The following is a 22,036-nucleotide window of genomic DNA, read 5'->3' as shown; positions in this document are numbered from 1 at the left end:
GAGAAACCCTGCTTGCTGCGATTGAAGTGGCTGCCAGTTCGAGTACGCCCGTGGACAAGAATTTTGTGAATGTTCTTTATTATTCTCTTTTCGATTTATCAACACATCCTCCCCATCAACAATTATCCAAGCGACCAGGCAACGAAATCGCTGGATTATTCTCTTGTATATGTAATTCTGGTCGTACAACAATGCTTGCACTCTCCTTGCCAGTTGCACAGCGTAGTTGAATTGGTTCTGCTCGTGGATAAGCTATTTGCTCAGACCTCTGGGCTCCGCCCGAACAGTTGATACATAATCTAGAGAAAACCGCCCGATTACATTGCAACGGCGTCATAACCTAGTGCACTATATTGTTTGATCTTGCGGTCGGCGCATTCGTTTGTGTCCAATTGTCCATTACTTTTTATTACTCACTCAATCCGAACGGGCAACTTCTTTGATGATGGACGGTCTCGATGATTTCGAGAAGCAACTAGCAGCTGAGAAAGCTGAACGGGAACAAGAGCGGGACCGCAAGCATCACAAGCACCGTCATCACCACCGCCGCGAACGCGAAGACGACGGAGAAGAAGGCCATAGGCACAAACGATCGCGACGCTCCCCGGACGACAAACAAGATGAGCGAAGAGAACACAAGAGGCGCGAGCATCGCGATCACCACGAGCACCGCGAACATCGCGAACACCGCCATGGCCGCTCCCATCGGCATCGCAGCGACGCTGGCGAGCTTGAAAATGAGAAGCATTTGAAAACATCAGATCCCAAGGGCGATCTTCCACTGCCAGACGAAGAGACCTCTGCTGCGACCAAGAAAGTAGTCCGGGACGATTGGATGTCGGCGCCCTCGGCGCTGGGTGTCGATTACACACAGAAAGGCGCCAAACGCGAGAAGACGCCGCCCCCGAAACAAGAGCCAAAGCGAGCTGTGCATGCCCGAGAGGTCAACGCCGCGGAACTACATCAACTGAACAAGGGAAAGTCCTGGAGCGAGATGGAGTTACCAGCACAGCATGATGTTGAGTACACATTTGGCGACGATGGATCGCAGTGGAGAATGACAAAGCTCAAGGCCGTCTATACTTTGGCAGAACAGACTGATCGCCCTGTAGACGAGGTAGCGATCGAGAGGTTTGGAAGTCTCCGCGAATTCGACGATGCTCGCGAGGAGAGAACTGAGCTGGACAGGCGGAGGACCTATGGCAAAGGCTACGTAGGCAAGGAGAAGCCAAGCGGCGAGCTGTTCCAGGAGAGGAAGCTAGAGGCGGGCGTCCACCGCGAAGCCCAGCAGCCGGCTGATCCTCAAGAGATTGTTGACAGCATCGCTCGTGCTGTTGATATGGCGAATGAGGCCGAAGAGCAGGCGGCCACTACAAGAATCGACCAGACGATGCTGAATAAGATACGTGCGCAAATGATGAAGGCAAAGTTACGAAAAGCCCCCGACGCCGCCAAACTCGAGGCCGAGTACAACCAGGCGGCGGCCGCCTACGTCAAGCAAGGACCAGCGCCGGTAGTTCTGAATGCAATGGATAACCGCATGCTGGCCGGGACACGCGCCGAAGCGAAGGCCATTGATACAAAACGTGGAAGAGAGCGTGGCTTAGTGGAGGAAAATACCCAAATGACTATCGAGGATATGGTACGCGAGGAGCGACGAACCCGTGGCCAGACAGGCGGCGAGGGTCTCCGACTGGCTGAACGCATAGCCAAGGATGGCAAATTCGACAATGATCTGGATTATATGGATGAGAACGCCGAGAAGCTCGCCAAGCGCGTCCAGAAATCCGAGATCAACCTCAAGAACTCGGCCATTGGCGATTTCCAGAAGATCAACAAGATCCTCGACCGCTGCCAGCTCTGCCACCACGAGGACCGCGACCAGCCGCCGATCGCCCCGATTGTGTCTCTGGCCACGCGCGTCTACCTCACCCTGCCGACCGAGCCGGAGCTGGCCGAGGGCGGCGCCGTCATCGTGCCCGTCCAGCACCGGACCAACCTCCTGGAGTGCGACGACGATGAGTGGGAGGAGATCCGCAACTTTATGAAGTGCCTCACGCGCATGTACCACGAGCAGGGGCGCGAGGTGGTCTTCTACGAGAACGCGGCGACGCCCCACAGGCACCCGCACGCGGCCCTGCAGGCCGTGCCCATCCCCTACGAGCAGGGCGACACGGCGCCCGCCTTCTTCCGAGAGGCCATGCTCACGGCCGACGAGGAGTGGTCGCAGCACAAGAAGATCATCGACACGGGCCGGGCCGCCAGTGACGGCGGGCTCGGCAAGCTGGCGTTCCGCCGGTCCATCGCCAAGGAGGCCCCCTATTTCCACGTCTGGTTCACCCTCGACGGCGGGCTCGGCCACGTGGTCGAGGACGCCAACCGCTGGCCCCGAGGCGATCTGTTTGCGCGCGAGATCATCGGTGGCATGCTCGATGTGGGGCCCGATGTCATCAAGAAGCAGGGCCGCTGGCACAAGGGGGATCCGAGGGCCGACGTGTTCAAGAAGCGATGGCGCAAGTTTGACTGGACTCGCGTGCTTGCTGACGATGCTACTGCTTGAGTAGTTCACATGTATAGTCGCAAACACTAGAATACATCTGGTGCATACCAGGTAGTTAGGCACTCAGTTGTAGTACCTTGTAAATTGAATATGGTCCGATTGCTTGCTTCCATAATCGTTGGTAGTATATAGATATAAGGGGTATGTCACAGGTCAAACGGACATGCTCGAAAAGCAGTTGGGTATCTTGAGTAAATTGTAACTTTCTTGTTTTTACAGATTGCACTTTTCTGGCTTCAGCCTTTTCCCGGCCCATTCGTTGTCCCGTCCTACTCCCTCATTCCCTCTGCAGGACGACCAGCAGGCCCATGATGCCCAGCATGACCGTCTTGAGCCAGGGGTGCTCGCTGAGCATGATGGTGACGTAGCCGACGAAGGGGATGTAGGCGAAGACGCTGCCGATGATGTCCTTGCGCTCGAGGTAGTCCTGCCCGCGCGCGTAGAGCTCCGTGTCGTCGGCGGCGTTGTTATCGCCCTTGGTCAGCAGCTTCGCGTGCTCGCCCGTGCCGAACTTGCGCACGACGCGGTGCACGATGGGGATGTCCTTGTCCTTGACGTTGTACACGACGATCTCGCCTACGTCCGTCTCGGCCACTAGGTTCCGGTTCCAGAGGAAGAGCAGGTCGCCCCGCTGGAAGGCTGGCTCCATCGAGCCCGACAGCACGACGACGATCGGCGAGGGTGAGTCGGAGATTACGGAGAGGCCTTTCCACATCTGTATTTTGGGAAACGCAACTTGTTAGCGGATTGGTTCTTTCTTTTTAGATTGCTTGTGAAGAATGTCCTGGAAGGCAACGTTGCGGGCGCATGCGATTTTGGGAGGTGAGCTTGCTTACCATGAACGCTGTGGAGAGGATGAGACCAAAGTTCAGCACTTGGGCGGCCAATTGCCGCGGGTTCTGGAGGCCGGACAACATCTTTGGGTTTTTCTTATTTTTGACTTCTCGTCTCCCGAGCAGAGGGAGTAATGTGTGTGGGCGGTCGTGCTGGGTCGTTTGGGAGTAGAATGGTGGTCAATAATTCAATGCTGGAGCTCCCGGGCAATTGCCCAGATCTCGGAGGCTTTAATCTTATCGGAGAAGTGAGGTGTCCTTAGCAGCATGGAGTTGCTAAAAGGCTGGCAGCTGGCAGAACTTGGTTGACCGGTCCGCCCCCCTTGAGCAACCGCAGCGGGCAAGCTCAAAAACGACAACCTACGAAGCTTAACACCTTCGGTCGATTTGGATTCACCCTACTTTATCTTTTTGTTAAGTCATCTTCGCCGTTGATTACTTTGAGTAAATGCCTAAGATTCCATCGTTGGATGTCTGCTAATCTGTGTACGTCCTGAGTGAATATATCGCTCCAAGCCTTGTAGTGCAGGTTTCCGCCAACAGCCATGCCAACCCTGAGACTGCAAAATGCTCAGGGGGGGGGGGAACCCCATTATATAGCCGTTAAAACAAAAGTTGCGATATCAAGAAGCTCGTTCGGCTTGGGTGACTGGGACCATTGCTGGGAATTGGGAACCGGGATATGTGATACACAGTTAGCAGCGCGGAAAGTGCCGAGGCCAATTGGCTGTAAGCTCAGAAGACATGTCGCGATTTCAAATGCCACGGGCTTCGTGCAACTATTATCCTGGCTTTCCAATCAAAGAGCACGCCACCGAATGTAATTACACGTAAGTAAGCAATGTCACCCACCGAGGCTCTCTCAATGCGGTGCTCCCGGTCTGACGTGACGTGACGCTCAGGGAATCTGCCCTGTAGGTGAAGTGGGACCCAATCGCTACGCCGGCGCCGGCGCCGACGGCAGCCCCTCTTGGCCTCGCCTCCACTGTACTGTAGCTCCCGGTGATTCGGCCACCCCCGGCGGTGGCTGTATCTATCTGAACAAGACCAAATGGCCGAAAACAGCAAAGCTGGCGGCGGGAGCTCTACGGCTCGGAGGGTCTGTTGCATACCCACATGGCCGTCAGCAGTAAGACGCGGTTCGAGGATGAGCTGATGAGTCTAATATCGCTCGAACCAATGCACAGAGGTGCATGCGATGAGGCGGTGAATGTGATATGTCTATAATTAGAATGTCCAGGTTAAGTAAAGCGTAGAACCGGCAGCAAGCACACTTATTGATATGTATGTATGTACATGACTTTCATCGTTTCGAGCGTATTCAATTGGAACGTCCCCCCGCCACGCCGCCTTACCCGCCATGACGGAAATTCGGTTGGTTATTCTTTGTACCCGATTCGGGTTTGGTGTTGTCAAAAGAAACATTCCCGCGGGGGTCAAAGCAGTCGTCGAAATGGAAAAGGTCCGACAGGGCCCTGTAGAACAGGTCTCACGCGACCTGATCTCTACGCTTCTGGCCACCAGCGCAGCACGATGCACGGATCTGAGGGACAAGATATATGCCATCCTCAACCTCGTCACGGAGGACGATCCCCTGAGGTGTGGACGACCGCTTCGCATAGAAGTCGATTACGAAGCCGAGGCCGGCAAGGTGTACCAGCGCTTAGCAGCAAGTTGCATCGCCACAGGAGACCTCCATGTCCTGTCTTGTGTTTCTCAGCACCGGTGTTCCGCGTCAAACCATATGGAGAACATACCATCGTGGGTTCCTGACTGGACGGCTGTGGACAACGATACGCCGTTCATTCTGTTGAATCTCTCCATGGCGTTCCCGGCGAGTGACCGCCTGTACTCGCAGCACCCGCTCGAGGTCACAGACGAAGGTGTACTGCTCCTTCCTTGCGTGACAGTCGACTGGGTCCAAGGCGTCGTCCCGACGACGGCCTTTACGAAAACGCCACTATTCAAGCCATGGTCACCAGGCGACTATGAATCGTTGCAGCGGACACTGCAATGGTTGAGGGCTAGCCAAGATCTTGTTCAGGCCCATACGAACGAGTCTCGAAATGAAGTACCTATATACGAAGCCCTGTGCATGGCAATCACCGCCAGCTTGACAGGTAACTGCCAACCCGTTACTACCGAACGATATGACCAATGTTTCCAGCAGTACCGGGACTTTCTAGAAGCAACATCCGAAAATTTCTTCCGCGGGCAGCCTCCTCAAGAAAACCAAGCTGAACTGCCCCTGGATATCATGCGCAGCGATGACCTCGTATCATCGAGGTGCACATCCACATCTGCCACCATCACAACCACGACCAGCGAGCTTCTTGCCGCCATCGAGGCCTCCATCTACATGTGGTCCTCGAAGCGGCTCTTGTGGGTCACGCAGCTCGGGAGGGTCGTCCTCGTGCCCAAGAAGACGCAAGAGGGCGACGAGATCATGCTGGCGACGGGATAGGTCGTGCCGCTGGTCCTGCGCTACGACGACGAAAAGGGGTACTATACGCTGCTGGGCGAGGCTTTCGTCCACGACGTCATGAACGGCGACCTGATTCGACGGTTCAAGGATGCGCATATGAGCATGGAGGATTGTCCATATTATGCCACATTGGCAATCCATTGACATATTATCGTTTGGAAGATTGTATGTATCCGATGTAGATTGTATAGATTTAGACTTTGCTAATACCCCTTGGTTCATTGTTGTTGTTCATTGATTGGGTTGCAATTATTTGATCTTTGAGGGCAGAAATATATGTGGGCTTGCTTGGAAATCTTTCTCTATCTACGTTATTACATAGGTAATTACAATGGTGTTTTGGGCACCTGGAGAAGTCATTGTCAGACAGAGAATTCTTGTTTGGCCCCTACCGAGTAGCATGCAAAGTTTAGTAGGATCCATGCACCTCGTAGTCTACTCGGCGTAGGGGGTTGCATTCGGGTCAGACACGTTTGCCTTGGCCGACTTTATCCAGAAAAGGGGTTAGCACAGGCATGGTACGGTAACATTCCACGCAAAGGTATGCCGGGGATCCTACAAGTTACTGGCACCCACTAATCATGTGTCTCGTTCTCGTACCTAACACTTCCATTTACATGCGGACAGAAGGCAATATACGCACTCTATCAAATTATTGCCGGGCCCATCACTAGCGTGTGGAAGAGAGGCCGTAGACCGCTACAATATGGGAAGGCCAAACTGCCCTTCTATCATGAGGCTTTCCGGGCATAAGCATAATATGTGACAGAATGTTGAAAAGAGGTCCAGATTTTGGATGGGAAGCCTCTCACTTGCCGGATTCATCGACGCTCGATGGGCAGTTCAGTCTATAAATGGAGTCATGCCAAGTGCCGGGAAAATCCAATTTGGGTAATTGATATGGTATTATTGTCGGCTGGAGAGATCCGGCCCGTGACTGGCTGTCCCCAATAGGATCTGACAGGTATGTGACTAATTATAGTCTCGGTCCAGGTTAAATTATGACCCTTACGCTGGTCGAGACTTTGGAATTCCTGAGTTACTCGTGTATGGAGATCGGCAATTCGAAGTAACCCACATTGAATGGGCTCATACGGACGTAATAAACCATGGTTATATTTTTCTCTCCAGAGCTTCCCCTTGACAGGGACTGACTTTGGATCTCGGAGAACTGCACTTGAATCTCCAAGATAATTTGCACTTCTGGGAGTAATATTGTTCTTGTTTCATCATTAGTGTTGCAAAATGCGATTCCTCCTGTTGGCTGCCGCGGCCATTGCGCCAATTGTCGATGCAGCTGCGACTTTGCGTTTCTCCTGCTCTGAGCTGGTGGTTGAGCGACTTGACCCGTAAGCCATCACATCACACCCCAAGAGGCCATGGATGTTGTAGTTTGATTGGATGTTAACTAACCGACATCGTACAGTCTTGTCAACTCTGGCATGTCACCCTCGCCCCATCTGCACCAAGTCGTCGGAGGGAACACTTTCAATGCCACCATGTTGGAGGACATACCGTCGTTGGCGACATGTACTAGCTGCACACCGACCGAGGACTTCTCCAACTACTGGACAGCTACACTGTTCTTCCGGTACGTTAGGCTACCTGTAAAACAGTTTGTGTGTGGTGGGTAAACTCATAACAATTTCTTCCTTGAACAGGGCACGCAACGGGACCTTCCACCGCGTGAACACCTTCGGCAACGAGCTCGGATTCACCTCGGCGCACGGGGGCCAGACGGTCTACTACCTGTCCTCGGGCAAAGTAACGGCCTTCAAGCCCGGCTTCCGTATGACGGTCGGCGACCCGAGCTACCGGACCGCGAAGCAGCTGCAGGCCAAGTACAAGTACATGGACTTCACGTGCCTGGCGTCGTCGATGACCCGGGGCGGGCAAACTCTCAACTTCCCCAACCAGCCCTGCGCCGCGGGCATCATGATCTCGATCCGGTTCCCGACGTGCTGGGACGGCCAGAACGTCGACAGCCCGGACCACCAGAGCCACGTGGCGTACCCGACGGGGAACCGGTGCCCCTCGACGCACCCCGTGACGATCCCCCAAGTGTTCTACGAGACGTACTGGGACACGCGCCCGTTCAACGACCGGTCCCAGTGGCCCGCCGACGGGTCCCAGCCGTTCGTCTGGTCCTTCGGCGACGCCACGGGCTACGGCATCCACGGCGACTACGTCTTCGGCTGGAAGGGCGACGCGTTGCAGCGCGCCATGGACACGAACTGCAGCAGCGACCTCTTCGCCAACCGCATCAACTGCCCCACCCTTAAGACGCAGTCGCTCGACCAGGCCAACAAGTGCACTATGAAGCCCAGCGTCCAGGAGGACTTGGACGGCTGGCTTACGGAGCTACCTGGGGGCATGCCCGTTATGTGAGTGGGACTGCGAGATCGCGCTGGCAGTCAGGAAAAGGGGCCGTTGTCTGTCTGCTCACTTATCAAGACAAACATAGCCAAGAATACTGCTGGCACAACTCAGATGCTTTCTCAGTTTAGGATATGGCTGCTATACGGTAGTACAGTTTTGTTCAAGCTTATATACCTAGTTTCCTGCATACAATTTTGAACAATACGTATCTACCTCCTTCAAACCCTGTCAATATGTGGTTACCAGCTGATTATTATTCTATGTGGTATCTTGTTTAAGTTTCTCTGACATTAAGATCTGTAATCGGCAACAACGCATTAGTGATCAAGGTTGGCAACGTCCAAGTATATGGGTAGGCACGTAGGGCACATGTCGTAGCTCTTTCGATGAAGCACCGACATCCTATGAATTGTCATTGACCATACAGATGTGGTAATCACATGCAGGCAAGTAAGCACTTGCCACCTGCCCATTTTGCCATTTGAAGTTGGCAACTCATACGTAAGCGTGTACTCGTTCTTTCCTCTTTCCTCCGAATAGCACCGGCAACAACTTTGAAACGCGCAGAAGCCCCAGCCAAGGCTTACATTCTTTGTGCGTGCATCCACAAGTGCTTCAACTCTTGAACTCTACACAACACCAACCTCTCTGGCATCTCTTGCTCAACTCACCTTTCCCTTCTCTTCAATTTCTATTCTCTTCATCATATACTTTTGATACCATCCTCTCAGCTAGCAGGCTGAGACCGTACCTACAAAGCATTTTCAACCTTCGTTTTGGATCGTCATCCTTTTCCAGTGGGCTTCTCGCGTCTTCTTCCGGCTTCCTGTCTTTCTCTACCCATCAACATGGCGGACGCCACAACACCACTGCTTCCGGGCCCACCAGCTAAGGGTTCATCAGACAGCCATGTAAGGCTTCTTGTTGGTCTCTTTGGACGTTGGTGGCACGCTACTAACTGATTTGGTCGGCCACAGCCCATCTTCCTTCGAGCCTGTCATTCGCCATGGCGCTGGATCAACCAAAGCGTCCTTACTTTGTTCCGTTTCGTCATTTCGGCATACCTCCTCGTTGTGATGAGCTTCTCTCTCAAGTACAAGCTCGAAATGGAGGATGACCACACCAGATGGCGCATTCCTTTCCAGTTTTCCTCTGTGGCATTCATTCTCCTACTGCTGTACAACCTCCAAGTCACTGTCAGTCTCGGCCACAGCTCTGCTTTTACACCTGGAGAATGAACCCTGCTAATCCTAAACTCAGGTGTGGACGTTCATGCACTTAGTGCTTCCCAAAGAGCTAGCCGAAGATCCTGCCGAGTGCCATGGTCACCAGTTCCGCAACAAGGTCATCAATGCCTTCTTGCCTCCGAGTCGTACTCGATATGGAGGCTACAACCACCGATTCTGGTTCTCCTTGTTCTACACGGTCTCGCATGTCTTCACCTTCATGAACACCATTATATACTGGGCAGTTCTTGTACCGGCAGGACACGGTGGCTTCGAGCCACCCAAGGCCCCTCATCGTCACCCCCATGCGCCTGATAACTCAACGGTTGCTGGGTATGATCCTCGTAAGTACCCAACGCAGAAACGCCTAAGAGATACCATCAGTTTATACTGACACCCTCTGAAGACAAGGGTCTCTTCGAGGAAGGTCACCTCAAGGCATATAGCATCATCAATCTTTGGTCAATCACATCTGTAATTGCCCTTCTTGAGATACTCCTGTTCAACAGCATCAGGCGCCAGACGGTAAGCGATGGCTCAGCTGATGCCTGACATATACCCAAGCTAACATGGCATCCTCAACAGCCGATCGTTGGACATGTTGCCGGCACGGCTTTGGCCAGCGTCGGCTACATTGCTTGGGCTTAGTTGGGCAAGCTTGTCACAGGTCACGCGGGCCTCTTCTTCCTGGACCCCGACCTTATGGGAGACACACACGGAGCAGCATTTGCCGCCAGCTTCCTATTTGTCACGCTCGCTCCCGGAAGTAAGGCTCTCCACCTTGATATGTGATAAGAGTATACTTGCTCGGACGTGTACTGACGTGTTGGGTAGTCTTCGCATACATGTACGGCCTCATTGCTATGCGTGAGAGCATGTCAGCTATTCACGAGACATCGCAATAGGCGCGCCCACCTGTACATGCATGCAAATCATCTGTGCCTGACATGATGATGTTGGGCAAGGACAAGGAACCGGCCGTGCGAGCCTGATGGTACGTTCTAGAAATTGGTAATCCCGAAATAGAATCGAGCACGAGAGATACGGGATTGGGAGAACTATCACCCTGCCAAGAGGCGGTGTCGAGTATTCTGATACAGGGACAAGAAGTAACGCAGGGGAGACTTGAAGCTTGTACCTAGGTATCAATGACCAGTATCGTGGTCGACTGACTTATGAGAGAGAGGGGTCCGGAAGTATTATTAAGCCGGAGGGAGGGGGAGTATAGCAGACAGGCAGGCAACTGGACAGAATGAATAACAGCATTATGCAACTGAAACTAGAATAGTCCCATGATAATATCGCGCATTTGACAAGCAGACCGTCACTTTGACAGCACAGCTGGCTAGGGGTAAAGTCGGAGATGAGGTATGCGCTGTGTTGTAAGTCTAGCATCTAGGTGCAGTTTTGGTGAGAGGTGAGAGGAGGTGTTGGGGAGTCCCACCATTTGCTGCTTGCAGTTAGGCACAATTGACCGCTGAAAGCAGCCCATGACCACCCCCGCTAGGTGACGTCTGATTTGGTGGGATGGCCTGAGGACAAGAGGACAACCAAGGACCGGAAGTCGGGAGAGGGAAATTCAGTGATTCCGATCAGAACTCACATTTGGACATTACCTAAGTTAATGCTGCAAGTGTACAGGAATAGCTCCGATTGTATTGCCTCAGTTTTGCTCTCTCCCTTATCTCTGTGCTGGCTGTTCTCGGTGATACCCAATTGAGAAAAGAACGCGCTGTGGATGAACTGCACATGATCTCGTCTTGGTGAGAGGCCCATTGATTGATCGATACATGGGTAGGTACTTTGGAGGCATTGAGGCAGTGCACTTCCTGTTCATGTTCACATCCTGCTGCTGTACCACACAGCGCGTGCCACGAATGAAGTCAGCAGCCTTCCTGACGATCTGATTCGACAATCGATATGCGCCGGGAGCGTCTATCACTGTCCTCGCTCCCTCTCCCTCTCCCCCCTCACTATCGTTATCGCTGCCTTATCGGTCACTCTCTGACCGGGCGGCATTCATGTTGCAGCCTGTTGCAGCCCGTTTCACACAGCAACGCAACCTCACACGCTGGTTGCCCAGTGGCAGTCACGCTGGGTGGTCGGGTTTTGTTTTCTCTGCGAGCCTGGGCGGCTGCACTGTCCTAGGTACCAAGCACCGTAGGTAGGACTGGTAGGACTGTCATTCATGACCTGATCGATTGAGCGAGTGCTCGACCGATTGATCAGATTCTTGGTTAGGTCGCATTGAGGCCATCCCAACCCGGGTTACGCGCGGGCAGGGCCCATGCCTGTGTCTCTCTTTCTCCTCTTCTAGAATCAGGCCGAGTGAGGTTCACAAGTATTCACGGTACATGGTGTAGTACAAGCTGAAGACGGGTGACGATGCGTGGCTGGGGGGGGGGCGTGGGAGATGGACGAATCAACAAGCGTTTCCTCGCCATACCAGCCCCAATATAGCGGCACATACTGGGGCGTCCGTGGGTGAAAAGGCTCCAGTCACGGCCGCCAGCGCACGCCGGTATAAATATATCGTGCACCCCCCCCTCCATCTACCCCCCCTTCCCTTCGTTCTCCCTCCCCACACGCAAAACCAACAGGGTGTCGCAAAGCTTCAGGATATCTCCAGATTCATTCGTTTACCTCCGAATCGTTCTCTGGGGATAGACCGCCCCGGACCCCTCTCAATCTCTATTTTTGCGCGTCAACTCACTTCCACTCTCTAGTCGCATCCGGTATCCTCTTCCCGGGACAACACATCACACTCATTTCGTCATTCTCTAAGCCAATTATAAAGAGGAACCAATACCCTTCGAGAAGTCGGATAGAAGAACCGTATTCACTTACGCTCTTCCGGTGCCGCTTTCTTGTCGCCGGTTTCTTCTCATCTCGAACACTACCTCAACTTCTCTCTCTTCTCGATCTATACCTACCACCACCGCCATCATGTTCAAACGTACCTTCCGGTCCCAAGACCGCGTCGAAAAGGCGGCGAGGTTGAAGAAGTCGAACCCCGTTCGAAGTGACCCCCAGAAGGTGTCGAAATTGCAACAGTCGCTCGAGGAGAGCACCCCCAACAAGAAGTCTCTCAACTCGCCCATTGTCACCCTGACCGTGGGCCGCGAGGGGCGACTGTTTGCGGCGCATGAGGAGGTCCTGGCCCAATCGCCTTTCTTTGAGCGCGCTTGCCGGGACCAGTACCTCCATGCGCAGAGTAAGAGGATATCACTACCAGACGAAGAACCCGAGATCTTCTCGGCCGTGCTCGAGTACCTCTACAAGGGTGACTACTACCCCCGCTTGTTGCACAACAAGCACCGCAACACTTGGGAGCTCGAGGATACCAACACGGCTACGGGACGATCTCCCAACCCATCATCCGAAAATGGAGGCGGCCGCGGAGCCGAGGCCACAATCTACATCTCCAGCGTGGGCCAGCCCCTCCTGAGGGACACCGTCGTATACTGCGCCGCGGATCGGTACGGGCTCGAGGAACTCAAGCGCCTGTCTCTGCGCAAGCAGGGGCTGCAGAGCGGCATCGACGTCGCGACCATCCTGCGGTCGGCGCAGTATGCCTACGACCACACGCCGGACTCGGACTCGCGCTTGCGCGCTCACTACCTCGCCCTGATCATCCGGTGTCGCAAGACATTCAAGAGGAGCGGGACCATGCAGGCTGAAATGGAGAAGGGCGGTAAGCTTTTCTTTGACTTGTTCGTGGCCATGTGCAACCACCTCGACGACGTCGTGGATATGAGCAATGCTCGGACCCCCAAGACGGTCTGAAGAGGCCTGGGAGCAGACTATGGACTACCATTGAACGCATTTGTCAACTCAACTCGGGGTCCAATTGTTTGATTTTTTGGCGTTCGGCTCGGGCGAAGAATCACGGGATTTGCTACGAGGTTTACACGATGATTTTCTGTCTTGTCTTTTCTCCGCCACTCACACTTTCTCTCCCAGTCGGAAACATCAGATTGGAAATCCATTTGGGAGAACCAAAAAAAACTCCACTTCTTGCAAGGTTGGCCGCCCGGTTTGATGTTTCTGGGGAGAGTTGGGGCATGATTAGCACATGCAGTTTCTCTTCACCCCTCCGTCTTCCCCTTGTTCTAATGAACCCAGCCGCAAACTCCATGATCTCAACATACCCCTTGAGGAATCTGGAAAATCTGGGTCGATTTTTTTTGTTTTTTTCAACAGTACGCGCGCAATGCGGCGGCTTGTACAGGATACAACGAAACAGGAGAAAAAAATCCAAACCCATCAAAAAGGTCGACAGATTGGGAAAAGCTTACGACCGAAGAAAGTTTTGTCTTTTGAACTGCGTTGCTTTTTATCAACCCGCTGGCGTGCACTCAATGCACCGCCCTCTCCCAGTTTGAGAGGGCGGTCGCTCGCGCCGCGACTGGAGGCGAGCGGGGAGGACGAATGGACCAACAGGTTGGCGCGACCTCTTCGCTGCCTAACAAACATCTCCTATTTCATCAAGGAAATCGGAAAATTTTCAAGGAGCCGGAAGTCTGAACTCTGGGGTAAGAGGGAGGATGGAAGGCAAGAAGGAAGCAGCCTGCATTCTTGTTGAGGTCCCCGCTACCGCGAGAGCGGGATGTTTTTGGGGGAACTGTAGCTAGCTAGTCTCGATGGCTGTTTAAGCCGATTCCCCTGCTTGGGAACCGTTCACTGTCCCTAGAGGATGGTGATGGTCTTCCCGGCTTGAGCCCTCGTCAGGGCGAGGTTAATGAGAAATTCGGCCACCTCAACCAAAACACCACACACTACTCGTGCTTGACTATGGATGTGTGATCTTCTTGTGCATGTCTGTTTGCTCTCTTGAATCTGATGCGTAGAACGATGTTCGCATTGTCTTGTGTCGACCCTGCCTCGCAAGGCGACGATGATATACGATTCTCCTACAGGCTAAGGAAGGACCTTAGATGATTTCCCTCCCCGATCTTTCCTGTGCTAAGTCGTTCGTTACTCTTACATGAATCACCGCAATCCAATGCATACACCACGGACTTCGCTAGTACCACATTCGCGTCCCTCAAGCTACCGAGGACGAACTGACCGAGGTTACTGCCTCAACTGTCACTTCCGGACTGACCTTGGGTCTTCTCCACTTCCCAGTCGTGCGGTTTGCGGGCGTAAACGACGTAGCTGTGTCAAAGCGAGAGAGTCATCATCAGCATCAGTCAGTATTCCGATCCAGGAACCAGCAAGACTCATCCGCCCTTCCATCTCTCTCCCAGTGGGGCCCGTTTTCAGATCTGGCCCTCTCGTTCTCCTCCCTCGTGTTCTTTCTCCCCTCTCGTCTTCCTTCTTCCCCCCTGCCACGTCACTTATCGCTTATCGAGCTTGGGCTTTTTTTAGGGTATGGATGGGGCAACGCATGACATGACACGACAAGACAACAACAACAACTCACACTGGATGGAAGATCTCGAGCGAGGGGTCCCCGGCGTCCCGCCTCAGCTCCGCGGTCAGGTTTTCCTTTTCCTCGGCGCCAAGGCCTGCGAACCCTAGCGCCTTCCAGCTGAAGCCCCGCGCGCCCTCGGTCAGGTTCACGAGGGCGTACTGGCCCAGGCGCTTCTGGTCGAGTTCTTCGGGCCAGTCGGCTAGGGGGCAGTGGAAGATTTGCTCTCGGATGTCCACGACTATGTATCTCGTGAGTGGTTTTTTCATGTTAGTTAGTTGGATTTTCATTTGAAAACACGCGAGAAAAGAAGAAGTGGAGTAACGAGCTGTTGGCTGGGAAGTTATTCGAATGATGACGATGATGAGGAGGAGGAGGATGCAAGCAACTTACAGCCAACTTCGGCCAGCCAGGTCTTGTAGTTTCGCGGGCATAGCATGTCGCGTCCGATCTTGGACATGCCTTTCCGGAACGTGGCCCAATAATTCTGGACGGTTGAGCCTGGGATTGGACATTGTCAATGTACCTTCGTCAACCAGCATTGGGGGTTTTTATCTGTCCTTCTCCTTTCTGTGCCCTATCTTCCAGCCCCAGCTTTACTCACCCTCGTGTCGCCCATGGCGCGACAGGGGGTCGATGTACAGGTCGCAGTACTCGACCCAGCCGCCCGGCCGCATGTTGTCGAAGGCGTGGCGCATGACGACCCGGCTGTCGGGGAAGCAGGTGAAGACCATGCGCAGGTGCACGTAGTCGAACAGCATCTTGCCGGCGGGCGTGCGGTAGAGCCACTCCTCCTCGGCGTCGTCCTTGACGAACTCGCAGTTCTGCACCATGGGCAGCGCCGGCTGGATCTTGCTCAAGTCGATCCCGATCACGTGGGACCCGGGGTGCTCCTGGGCTGTAGTAACATCGACACCGGCCGACCGACGCCCTTGTTGTTAGTCCCGAGTTCAATTGCATGATTTGCTTACTTAGCTACCTTCCCTTCGGGGGTGGTCTTGTTGTTTGCTACACCCGTCGAGCCAACGACGCAGGTCAAAAACAGAATAGAACAGGGGTTAGCGTACCGAATTGGATCGCCCAGATCCCCGTCCCCGTCGCGACGTCCATCACGTACTCCGGGTCGTGATCCATGGGCGCATGTGCGAGCTTGCCGCCAGTCGCCATCATGAGCATCGCATGTTGCAAGTCCAGTCGATCCTGCTCCGCCTATGCAATTGACAATTCATCAATCAACCATCCAATCAATCAGTCAATCAACAATCAGCTACCGCCAAGCGCGGCGCAAAATGTGAAGTATGTACTGAATGCGCAAGCAACACAGAGCAACACAACACTTACAGCATCGTTGGGCAGGAAGTACTTCCCCTCCTTGTACCCGTGGAAGGACCGACCCGAGTCGTCGAAGACGGAGTCGGGCTCGATGATGGTCGACCCCGTGGGCTCGCGCGGGACCTCGGCCGGCATCAGGATGCTCGTGGGCTGCGAGTGGATGCTGCTGCCGCCGCCGTCTTTCGCGCCGTCAGTACTGCGGTCGAACGCTATGGCGGCGACAGCACCGGGCGGCGACAATAATGGGGAATCTTGGGCACTATTGTCGCCGTGGTTGCTGGTGATGGTGTTGGCGTCGGTGGTGGAGTCCATGTGTGCGACACGGTCGATGTCAGCTACAATAAGAGAAAAGGCAGACCCGGCCCAACCGCCAATCGGGTGGAATATAATTAATTAAGTAAGTAGTTATAGGTATATAGGAATGTTTGCTTAATACCGCCTGCAGGGACAGTAGATGTAGGAGTTTAGCTATCGTGCATCGAGCATGCTTGAAGAAGGGCAGTGGCGACTGCAGGTGCGACTGCAACTTGGCTGCTTGTGAGACAAAGCCAGAAGTGGTAGGAATTGCCCCGGCGCCAAATATGATGTATCCCACCTGGCATACACATCATCGCATTGTCACCACGCCCATACCCGAGGGGAAGGATCAGTCCCCCTTCTGCTTTTGCCCCAGTAATCATTTGCAATCTTTCAATGAGGCTCGCTCTGCAGGGAACGGCATGTGCCCCGTCCACTCCAAAGCCCCGGGACGATTGGTAAAGTAAGCATACAGATAGGTACCTATTACTGTACGTAACCTGTGCAACCGCACATGCGGGCCTACATCTCGCGACTATAAAACCCCCATATGATTCCGGTGAGTATATGTCATCAAATGGACCGATGGAGAAGGTGCCTCCTCTTCCCCATCTCCCTCCAATGCCTCTTCGGTCGGCTAACTTAAGCGCCTTTGCCTGGTTGGCTCGCTCGAGCTGTGCGCGTAATTCATTCCCTCCCCCCAAGGCATTCGACCACAGGGATCGGATTGTCCGGTCCTCGGCCAATGAGTCTTCTCTGTACGTAGATTCGTGTGTGTGAGTGAGACTCAGGGCCGTACCCCCACGACCCCGTGCCCTCTCCCCTGAGTGCGCGGGGATTGGGTCCTTTTCTGTCAATGTTGTACAGTATGCCGAGGCACCCGGTCAATGAACGTCTTCTATTCGTTTCCAGGTATTTGATTCAGGTGGGTATTACGAAATGCATATTCCCTGCCTTGCATATGCTTACTATTCGAAGTTGTCCTTGGCTACGCGGGGTTCTCTCGCAGGGTTAAAGGTCTAGTCAGTGACTGAATATCTCTCAAATACATTATTTCCAAATGTTGTTGTGGACTTGGTAGTATTTGCTTCCTCCGCATCATGGACAAACTAAAGAGCCTTGTTCGTGATATAGGAGGTTGTCGAGCAGTTGAGTCACATCTTCTTGCATCAACCCAAATGCCGTCGAATGATCCAATCACCCCTTCCGATTCTCGATGGATATTTGAGGTATTAGGCTATTCACCAACCGTACGAGTTTCTTTTGATACCTGATTACTCCTCATGTGAACTCCTGGGTGAATATAAGGGGAAAGGTTGATTTGCAAATGGACGGCCGTCTCCTCTTCCGGCTCTATAGGAGATGGGATCGACCTTCACCACGTTCCACCAAAGAAACATAACTCGTGAAGTTGTGACGTTGGCTGGAACATGACCTAGAGTGGGCTTCAGTGCCTGGAGAAACGGTGGAGGCCAAACCTAAATGCAGGGGGGTCTCGGAAAGTTATTCCATGTGCTTGTCGTTTTTGTAGTTGTCCATGCAGTTGATTATCGATGCGGTCTTGCTCATATGCTTTTCTGCTTTAAGAAAAACGTACAGACTAGTTGGCAGTATAGTACCTGCCAAACAGCACACGGGCCCCCTGATTATAAGTTTGGTTTATCCATATACTCACTCGACAGAGAACGCAAGCTAAGTAGCCTAACCAGATCAGAAATGCTCCTCCGTGCACAGGCGTGAACAGACATTCCCGGCAGAGCATTTCTGAACATTACACAGACATTCCTAATCTATTAACAATCTACTTTGATGGATATCAACCAGGTACAGTCCTAAATTGTCTTATATACCTTACTAATCACCTGTATTTGTATCTACACCTTGTATAGAAGGTTCTTCACCAAAAGGAAGTTCAGCTTCTCGCAGCATTTGTTACCTGCTATCAGTCTCCCAGAGGAGTGACGCAAGAGTGCTGTTGTTTCTTAGTAGTGATGTCAAGCCCCCCCATAACGCTACCAGGTTTGTATATGGTAGAGGCTCCGAGCGCGTGGTATCCAGTGTTGGGCGACTTTCTTATTCATCTTTGGCCCTTTAATGGTGAAGAGTATCATGACCTTTCACTGCCCAGCTGGTTCGACCAGCCCGGGAATAGTGTCAAGAGCGGAAACGTGACGATTTCGGTATCGATTTCATGTCACGAACGTACTGTCTTGTCTTCTGTCTATGGGTCAAGTCCGACATTTACGTTCCGTATCTCGATACCATTCTGGCCACCCAAAGTATCCGTTCAGATTGGACGGGATACTCGCTAATGCGAAGTGTCCGTGGGCATCATATACCCACTCCAGGGCCACGCTCACCTCGCTTGGAATACACGATGTGACATAGACCAGTCTGATTCGACATATCTCAGTCGTACGCGCAGAACCGTGTCGAGTCCGAACGAGTCTGGGGAGATCCGGCTGAAGTTCCCGTCAGAAAGATAATCGGGAGAAGGGTCTGGAAGGCAGTGAAGAAGCCGAAAGTCATCCTGGGCGTTGCTGCTCCCGGTGCGATTTCGACTGCCGCGTATCGGAATCGACAAGAAGTGACCGCTGTGATGAACAATGCGATTCGAATGGCCACCAAGTTCTTAAACGAGCCGGCGTACGAACGGTGCCGAAGCAGACATAGGCCAATGCCTACAAGATTTCCTCCCGATTTAGTGGACAAGTAATATGCAAACGGGTATGGCGACCCTATGGCACCATTCTATAGACTATATGAGGCGTCTTTACACTCGAGACCTACATGAATAGCATCATATCTCTCCATGAAATGTATAGGTAAGTTTCCCTACATCAACCGGGTATCCCGTCTCAGATCAGAAGGACTTAATGACTGAAAACGGTAAAAGGAGGGAAAAGAGTGGGTGAATGTGACAGTGACACGTCATGTGGGAAAAGACGAGGACGCCCGAAGTAGGTAATGAATACAGTGATCTAGCCAATGGCCCTTAGGCGAAGCGACCGGTGTGCTCCGATTCGTCGCATGCGCCAGGCTCGGGCTAGACCCCTTACTATAGACCTGGGCTTGCCTAGGTAGACCGGAAAAGTCACAAGTCAGAGATGCGGAAATGTGGGACCCCTAGACCCCTAGGCCCAGGTACTAGACCCGAGAGAATGAGTGTGTATGCTTATGTCGACCTCGGAAGCCACGCCGCTAAGTAGTGTTAGAGTGGAAAAGAAGAAAAAAAATTGGTCGAGTTCGATCGCAGAGTCAGGTGAGCTGCTTAGGATCCTCGGGGGAGAAAATCGGGCAGGTTCGAGAAAAGTTATGGGGTCGAGGAGGACCTCTTTTACTCGTGGCGCCGTTTGCGTGGACTTGACTGAGTGGTATCAAAATCTACGGGATGGCGCAATATGCTCATGCACTGCTTGGACAAGGAAAGGTGGTTGCAGCACCACCAGCGGAAGCCCTCTCCCGCATGGTCCTGTTCCTTGTAGCGCTTTACAGAAATTCGGATCTGCTCTCGCAATCCCGCCTATATATAGCGACATACGCCTTGTCATTCACTCTAGCGGTGTACCTAGGCCGACTCCTTGGATTCACACCATATAAGGCCGTCCGTCAGCCCGGATCCAGTTTTGACCATTGCGAGTCAGTCCGTCACTTACCTTACATGCACTTGTTCCAGCGCACTATCTAAGCCAGAGTACATAAATCTCCCACATCATCTTACCAGCAAGTCGCAAGCTGCTCTCGAGTTCTCGACTTCACCACCAGGCCAACAGTCAAAGGCGCTCTAGCGTATCGTTTCAAGACCCCTTTTACGTTGCGAGCACACATCGTCCATACCATGGCCATCTCTGAGGTACACCCGGGGCAGACAATAGCTCCCAACGTGTCACTTGACGAAAAGACGCACGTGATAACTTCGAAAGAAATCACCCCTGCTGAACTCGAGGTTGGCGACGACGATGGCTCATTCTTGGTCACGTCGCCTTACACGGAGAAAGAACACCGTCTGGACTTGAGAACAGTGGACACTGAAAACGCACTGCTGGCGAAAGCTTTGGTTCACATGAAGAGTCTCCGGCCAGACTATGCGACGGCCCCCTACACAGAAACATTTAATTGGTCCGAAGTCATGGGCGAATTGAGAGATCTGCTCCGCGAGACGGGACACAAATGGAAAGAGACATACTTTTACATCGTCGCATTCCGATCGCAGATCCCACCGTCGACGGTGTATGCGGAACTGGGGGAGTTGGATAAAGCGGCACATGCTGAAGCGGTCGCAAGTGGCGGGTTCCTGAAGTGAGTACTCATTCTCTTGGCCCCATTGTGGCAAGAAGAGTGCTGGGAGCCAAAAATTCGGTACTAACTTGGGACCAGGTACTGGTTCGGCACGCCCGATAAGGATGGCAGAAACCTTGCTACCTGCGTGTGGAGGTCGCAGCACGATGCAAGAGCAGGTGGTGTTGGCCCAGCACATCGTAAAGCAGCGGGTGCGGCCAGACACCTGTACACCGATTGGCGGATTGACAGGCATCGTCTCATTATCCGCGAGGAGCTGAGCAGCTGGGAGATTGTCGACTGGGTTGACTAAGTCCGCCCAGGGCGACTGGTCACAAGGGTGCCGACATGGTAATGGCAGCGTAGCGTAGCAGCAGGGAAAAAAGTGATAGCGTGCTGCGGAACGGGATCCGGTTTGCTAGGGCATATGGCAATGCAAAGCGTATCTGCTTTGGGACTTGATTTGGAAATATTTGGGTTGAGCGTGGCGTTGATAGGCTTTCGAGGTCCTAACCAACGAATAAAGACCATAGACCTGCGAGATAGATTAGACAGGTAAAAAGTAAAGAAGATCTTCAGTTGCAACCAGAGCCTGGGACATGGCCACCGCCAGTACTGAGGAGAAATTCAATGTCGTAGCAAGACATATAGCCGAGACAGACGACCTCCTGGTTGCCCTTCTTATCAGGCCTGTCGCTGAATGTCTTCTATGTTCCCTGCGTGCGTACTGCGGTCTGCAGCAGGGTGCCCAACCGAGACTGTCGGATGATACCTTCCTTGCGCTCACCGAGTCCTACGGCCAACCAATGGAGCCGTTACTGATAACCTGGTGGCGGTTATCTCGCAACGTGTGGGCGGGTATAGATCCGTGGAAGGAAAACGAGAGAGGTGCAAACAACATGGTGATGAGGGGATAAGGTAATGCGTCCTTGCCCGTTTAAGGAAAGATAAGCCCCCTTAAGGTTGGTAGATATATCGGCTATGCTGCGGAATGCTATTGGTGGAAGTGACAGGTTTGTCGACAGTGAAGTCTGTGGGAGAGCATGTCGTATAGGATACGGGAAGAAAGCAGCGAAGGACATCGTTTTCAAACACAGCAAAGAATCATCTGAAGTCAAAATGCGGCTCTAAGAGGTGTCGTTGGAACTGGAATACGAATGACAACATTAAAGACGTGGGGGGCCATACGGCTCAAGAGTGGGATGAATTCTATGTTTCATGCTATGAGTG

General features: G+C 53.0%; 8 protein-coding genes across 8 annotated transcripts; 6 read left to right on the top strand and 2 right to left on the bottom strand.

The window, feature by feature from the left end:
* Nucleotides 1–445: 445 nt before the first annotated feature.
* On the top strand, nucleotides 446–2,560 carry PG994_002820 (Pre-mRNA-splicing factor cwf19; the record flags this gene model as incomplete). The annotated part of the gene is made up of 1 exon (XM_066854229.1): nucleotides 446–2,560. The coding sequence occupies one exon, from the start codon at nucleotides 446–448 to the stop codon at nucleotides 2,558–2,560; it is 2,115 nt and encodes a 704-aa protein (XP_066720084.1).
* Nucleotides 2,561–2,837: 277 nt separating this feature from the next.
* PG994_002819 (peptidase S26A- signal peptidase I- serine active site protein) lies at nucleotides 2,838–3,477 on the bottom strand (the record flags this gene model as incomplete). Its single annotated transcript, XM_066854228.1, has 2 exons — nucleotides 2,838–3,275; nucleotides 3,397–3,477. 2 exons carry the CDS (start codon nucleotides 3,475–3,477, stop codon nucleotides 2,838–2,840), a joined length of 519 nt encoding a protein of 172 aa, XP_066720083.1.
* Nucleotides 3,478–4,846: 1,369 nt separating this feature from the next.
* PG994_002818 (uncharacterized protein) lies at nucleotides 4,847–5,857 on the top strand (the record flags this gene model as incomplete). The annotated part of the gene is made up of 1 exon (XM_066854227.1): nucleotides 4,847–5,857. The coding sequence occupies one exon, from the start codon at nucleotides 4,847–4,849 to the stop codon at nucleotides 5,855–5,857; it is 1,011 nt and encodes a 336-aa protein (XP_066720082.1).
* Nucleotides 5,858–7,123: 1,266 nt separating this feature from the next.
* PG994_002817 (uncharacterized protein) lies at nucleotides 7,124–8,266 on the top strand (the record flags this gene model as incomplete). The annotated part of the gene is made up of 3 exons (XM_066854226.1): nucleotides 7,124–7,227; nucleotides 7,305–7,469; nucleotides 7,540–8,266. The coding sequence occupies 3 exons, from the start codon at nucleotides 7,124–7,126 to the stop codon at nucleotides 8,264–8,266; spliced, it is 996 nt and encodes a 331-aa protein (XP_066720081.1).
* An 839-nt stretch (nucleotides 8,267–9,105) lies between these two features.
* On the top strand, nucleotides 9,106–10,388 carry PG994_002816 (uncharacterized protein; the record flags this gene model as incomplete). The annotated part of the gene is made up of 7 exons (XM_066854225.1): nucleotides 9,106–9,168; nucleotides 9,235–9,453; nucleotides 9,518–9,827; nucleotides 9,890–10,008; nucleotides 10,069–10,107; nucleotides 10,132–10,249; nucleotides 10,318–10,388. 7 exons carry the CDS (start codon nucleotides 9,106–9,108, stop codon nucleotides 10,386–10,388), a joined length of 939 nt encoding a protein of 312 aa, XP_066720080.1.
* A 2,041-nt stretch (nucleotides 10,389–12,429) lies between these two features.
* On the top strand, nucleotides 12,430–13,269 carry PG994_002815 (uncharacterized protein; the record flags this gene model as incomplete). Its single annotated transcript, XM_066854224.1, has 1 exon — nucleotides 12,430–13,269. The coding sequence occupies one exon, from the start codon at nucleotides 12,430–12,432 to the stop codon at nucleotides 13,267–13,269; it is 840 nt and encodes a 279-aa protein (XP_066720079.1).
* A 1,298-nt stretch (nucleotides 13,270–14,567) lies between these two features.
* Nucleotides 14,568–16,066, bottom strand: PG994_002814 (uncharacterized protein; the record flags this gene model as incomplete). The annotated part of the gene is made up of 4 exons (XM_066854223.1): nucleotides 14,568–14,643; nucleotides 14,912–15,140; nucleotides 15,293–15,400; nucleotides 15,967–16,066. The coding sequence occupies 4 exons, from the start codon at nucleotides 16,064–16,066 to the stop codon at nucleotides 14,568–14,570; spliced, it is 513 nt and encodes a 170-aa protein (XP_066720078.1).
* A 4,300-nt stretch (nucleotides 16,067–20,366) lies between these two features.
* PG994_002813 (uncharacterized protein) lies at nucleotides 20,367–21,119 on the top strand (the record flags this gene model as incomplete). Its single annotated transcript, XM_066854222.1, has 2 exons — nucleotides 20,367–20,827; nucleotides 20,906–21,119. The coding sequence occupies 2 exons, from the start codon at nucleotides 20,367–20,369 to the stop codon at nucleotides 21,117–21,119; spliced, it is 675 nt and encodes a 224-aa protein (XP_066720077.1).
* Between the last annotated feature and the right edge of the window lie 917 nt (nucleotides 21,120–22,036).

This window comes from Apiospora phragmitis (genome assembly GCF_038363925.1).
Source record: "Apiospora phragmitis strain CBS 135458 chromosome Unknown utg000003l:1.0-2676785.0:1.0-2680665.0, whole genome shotgun sequence".
Classification (NCBI taxonomy): Eukaryota; Fungi; Ascomycota; class Sordariomycetes; order Amphisphaeriales; family Apiosporaceae; genus Apiospora; species Apiospora phragmitis.
This window is presented reverse-complemented; position numbering and strand designations above follow the sequence as displayed.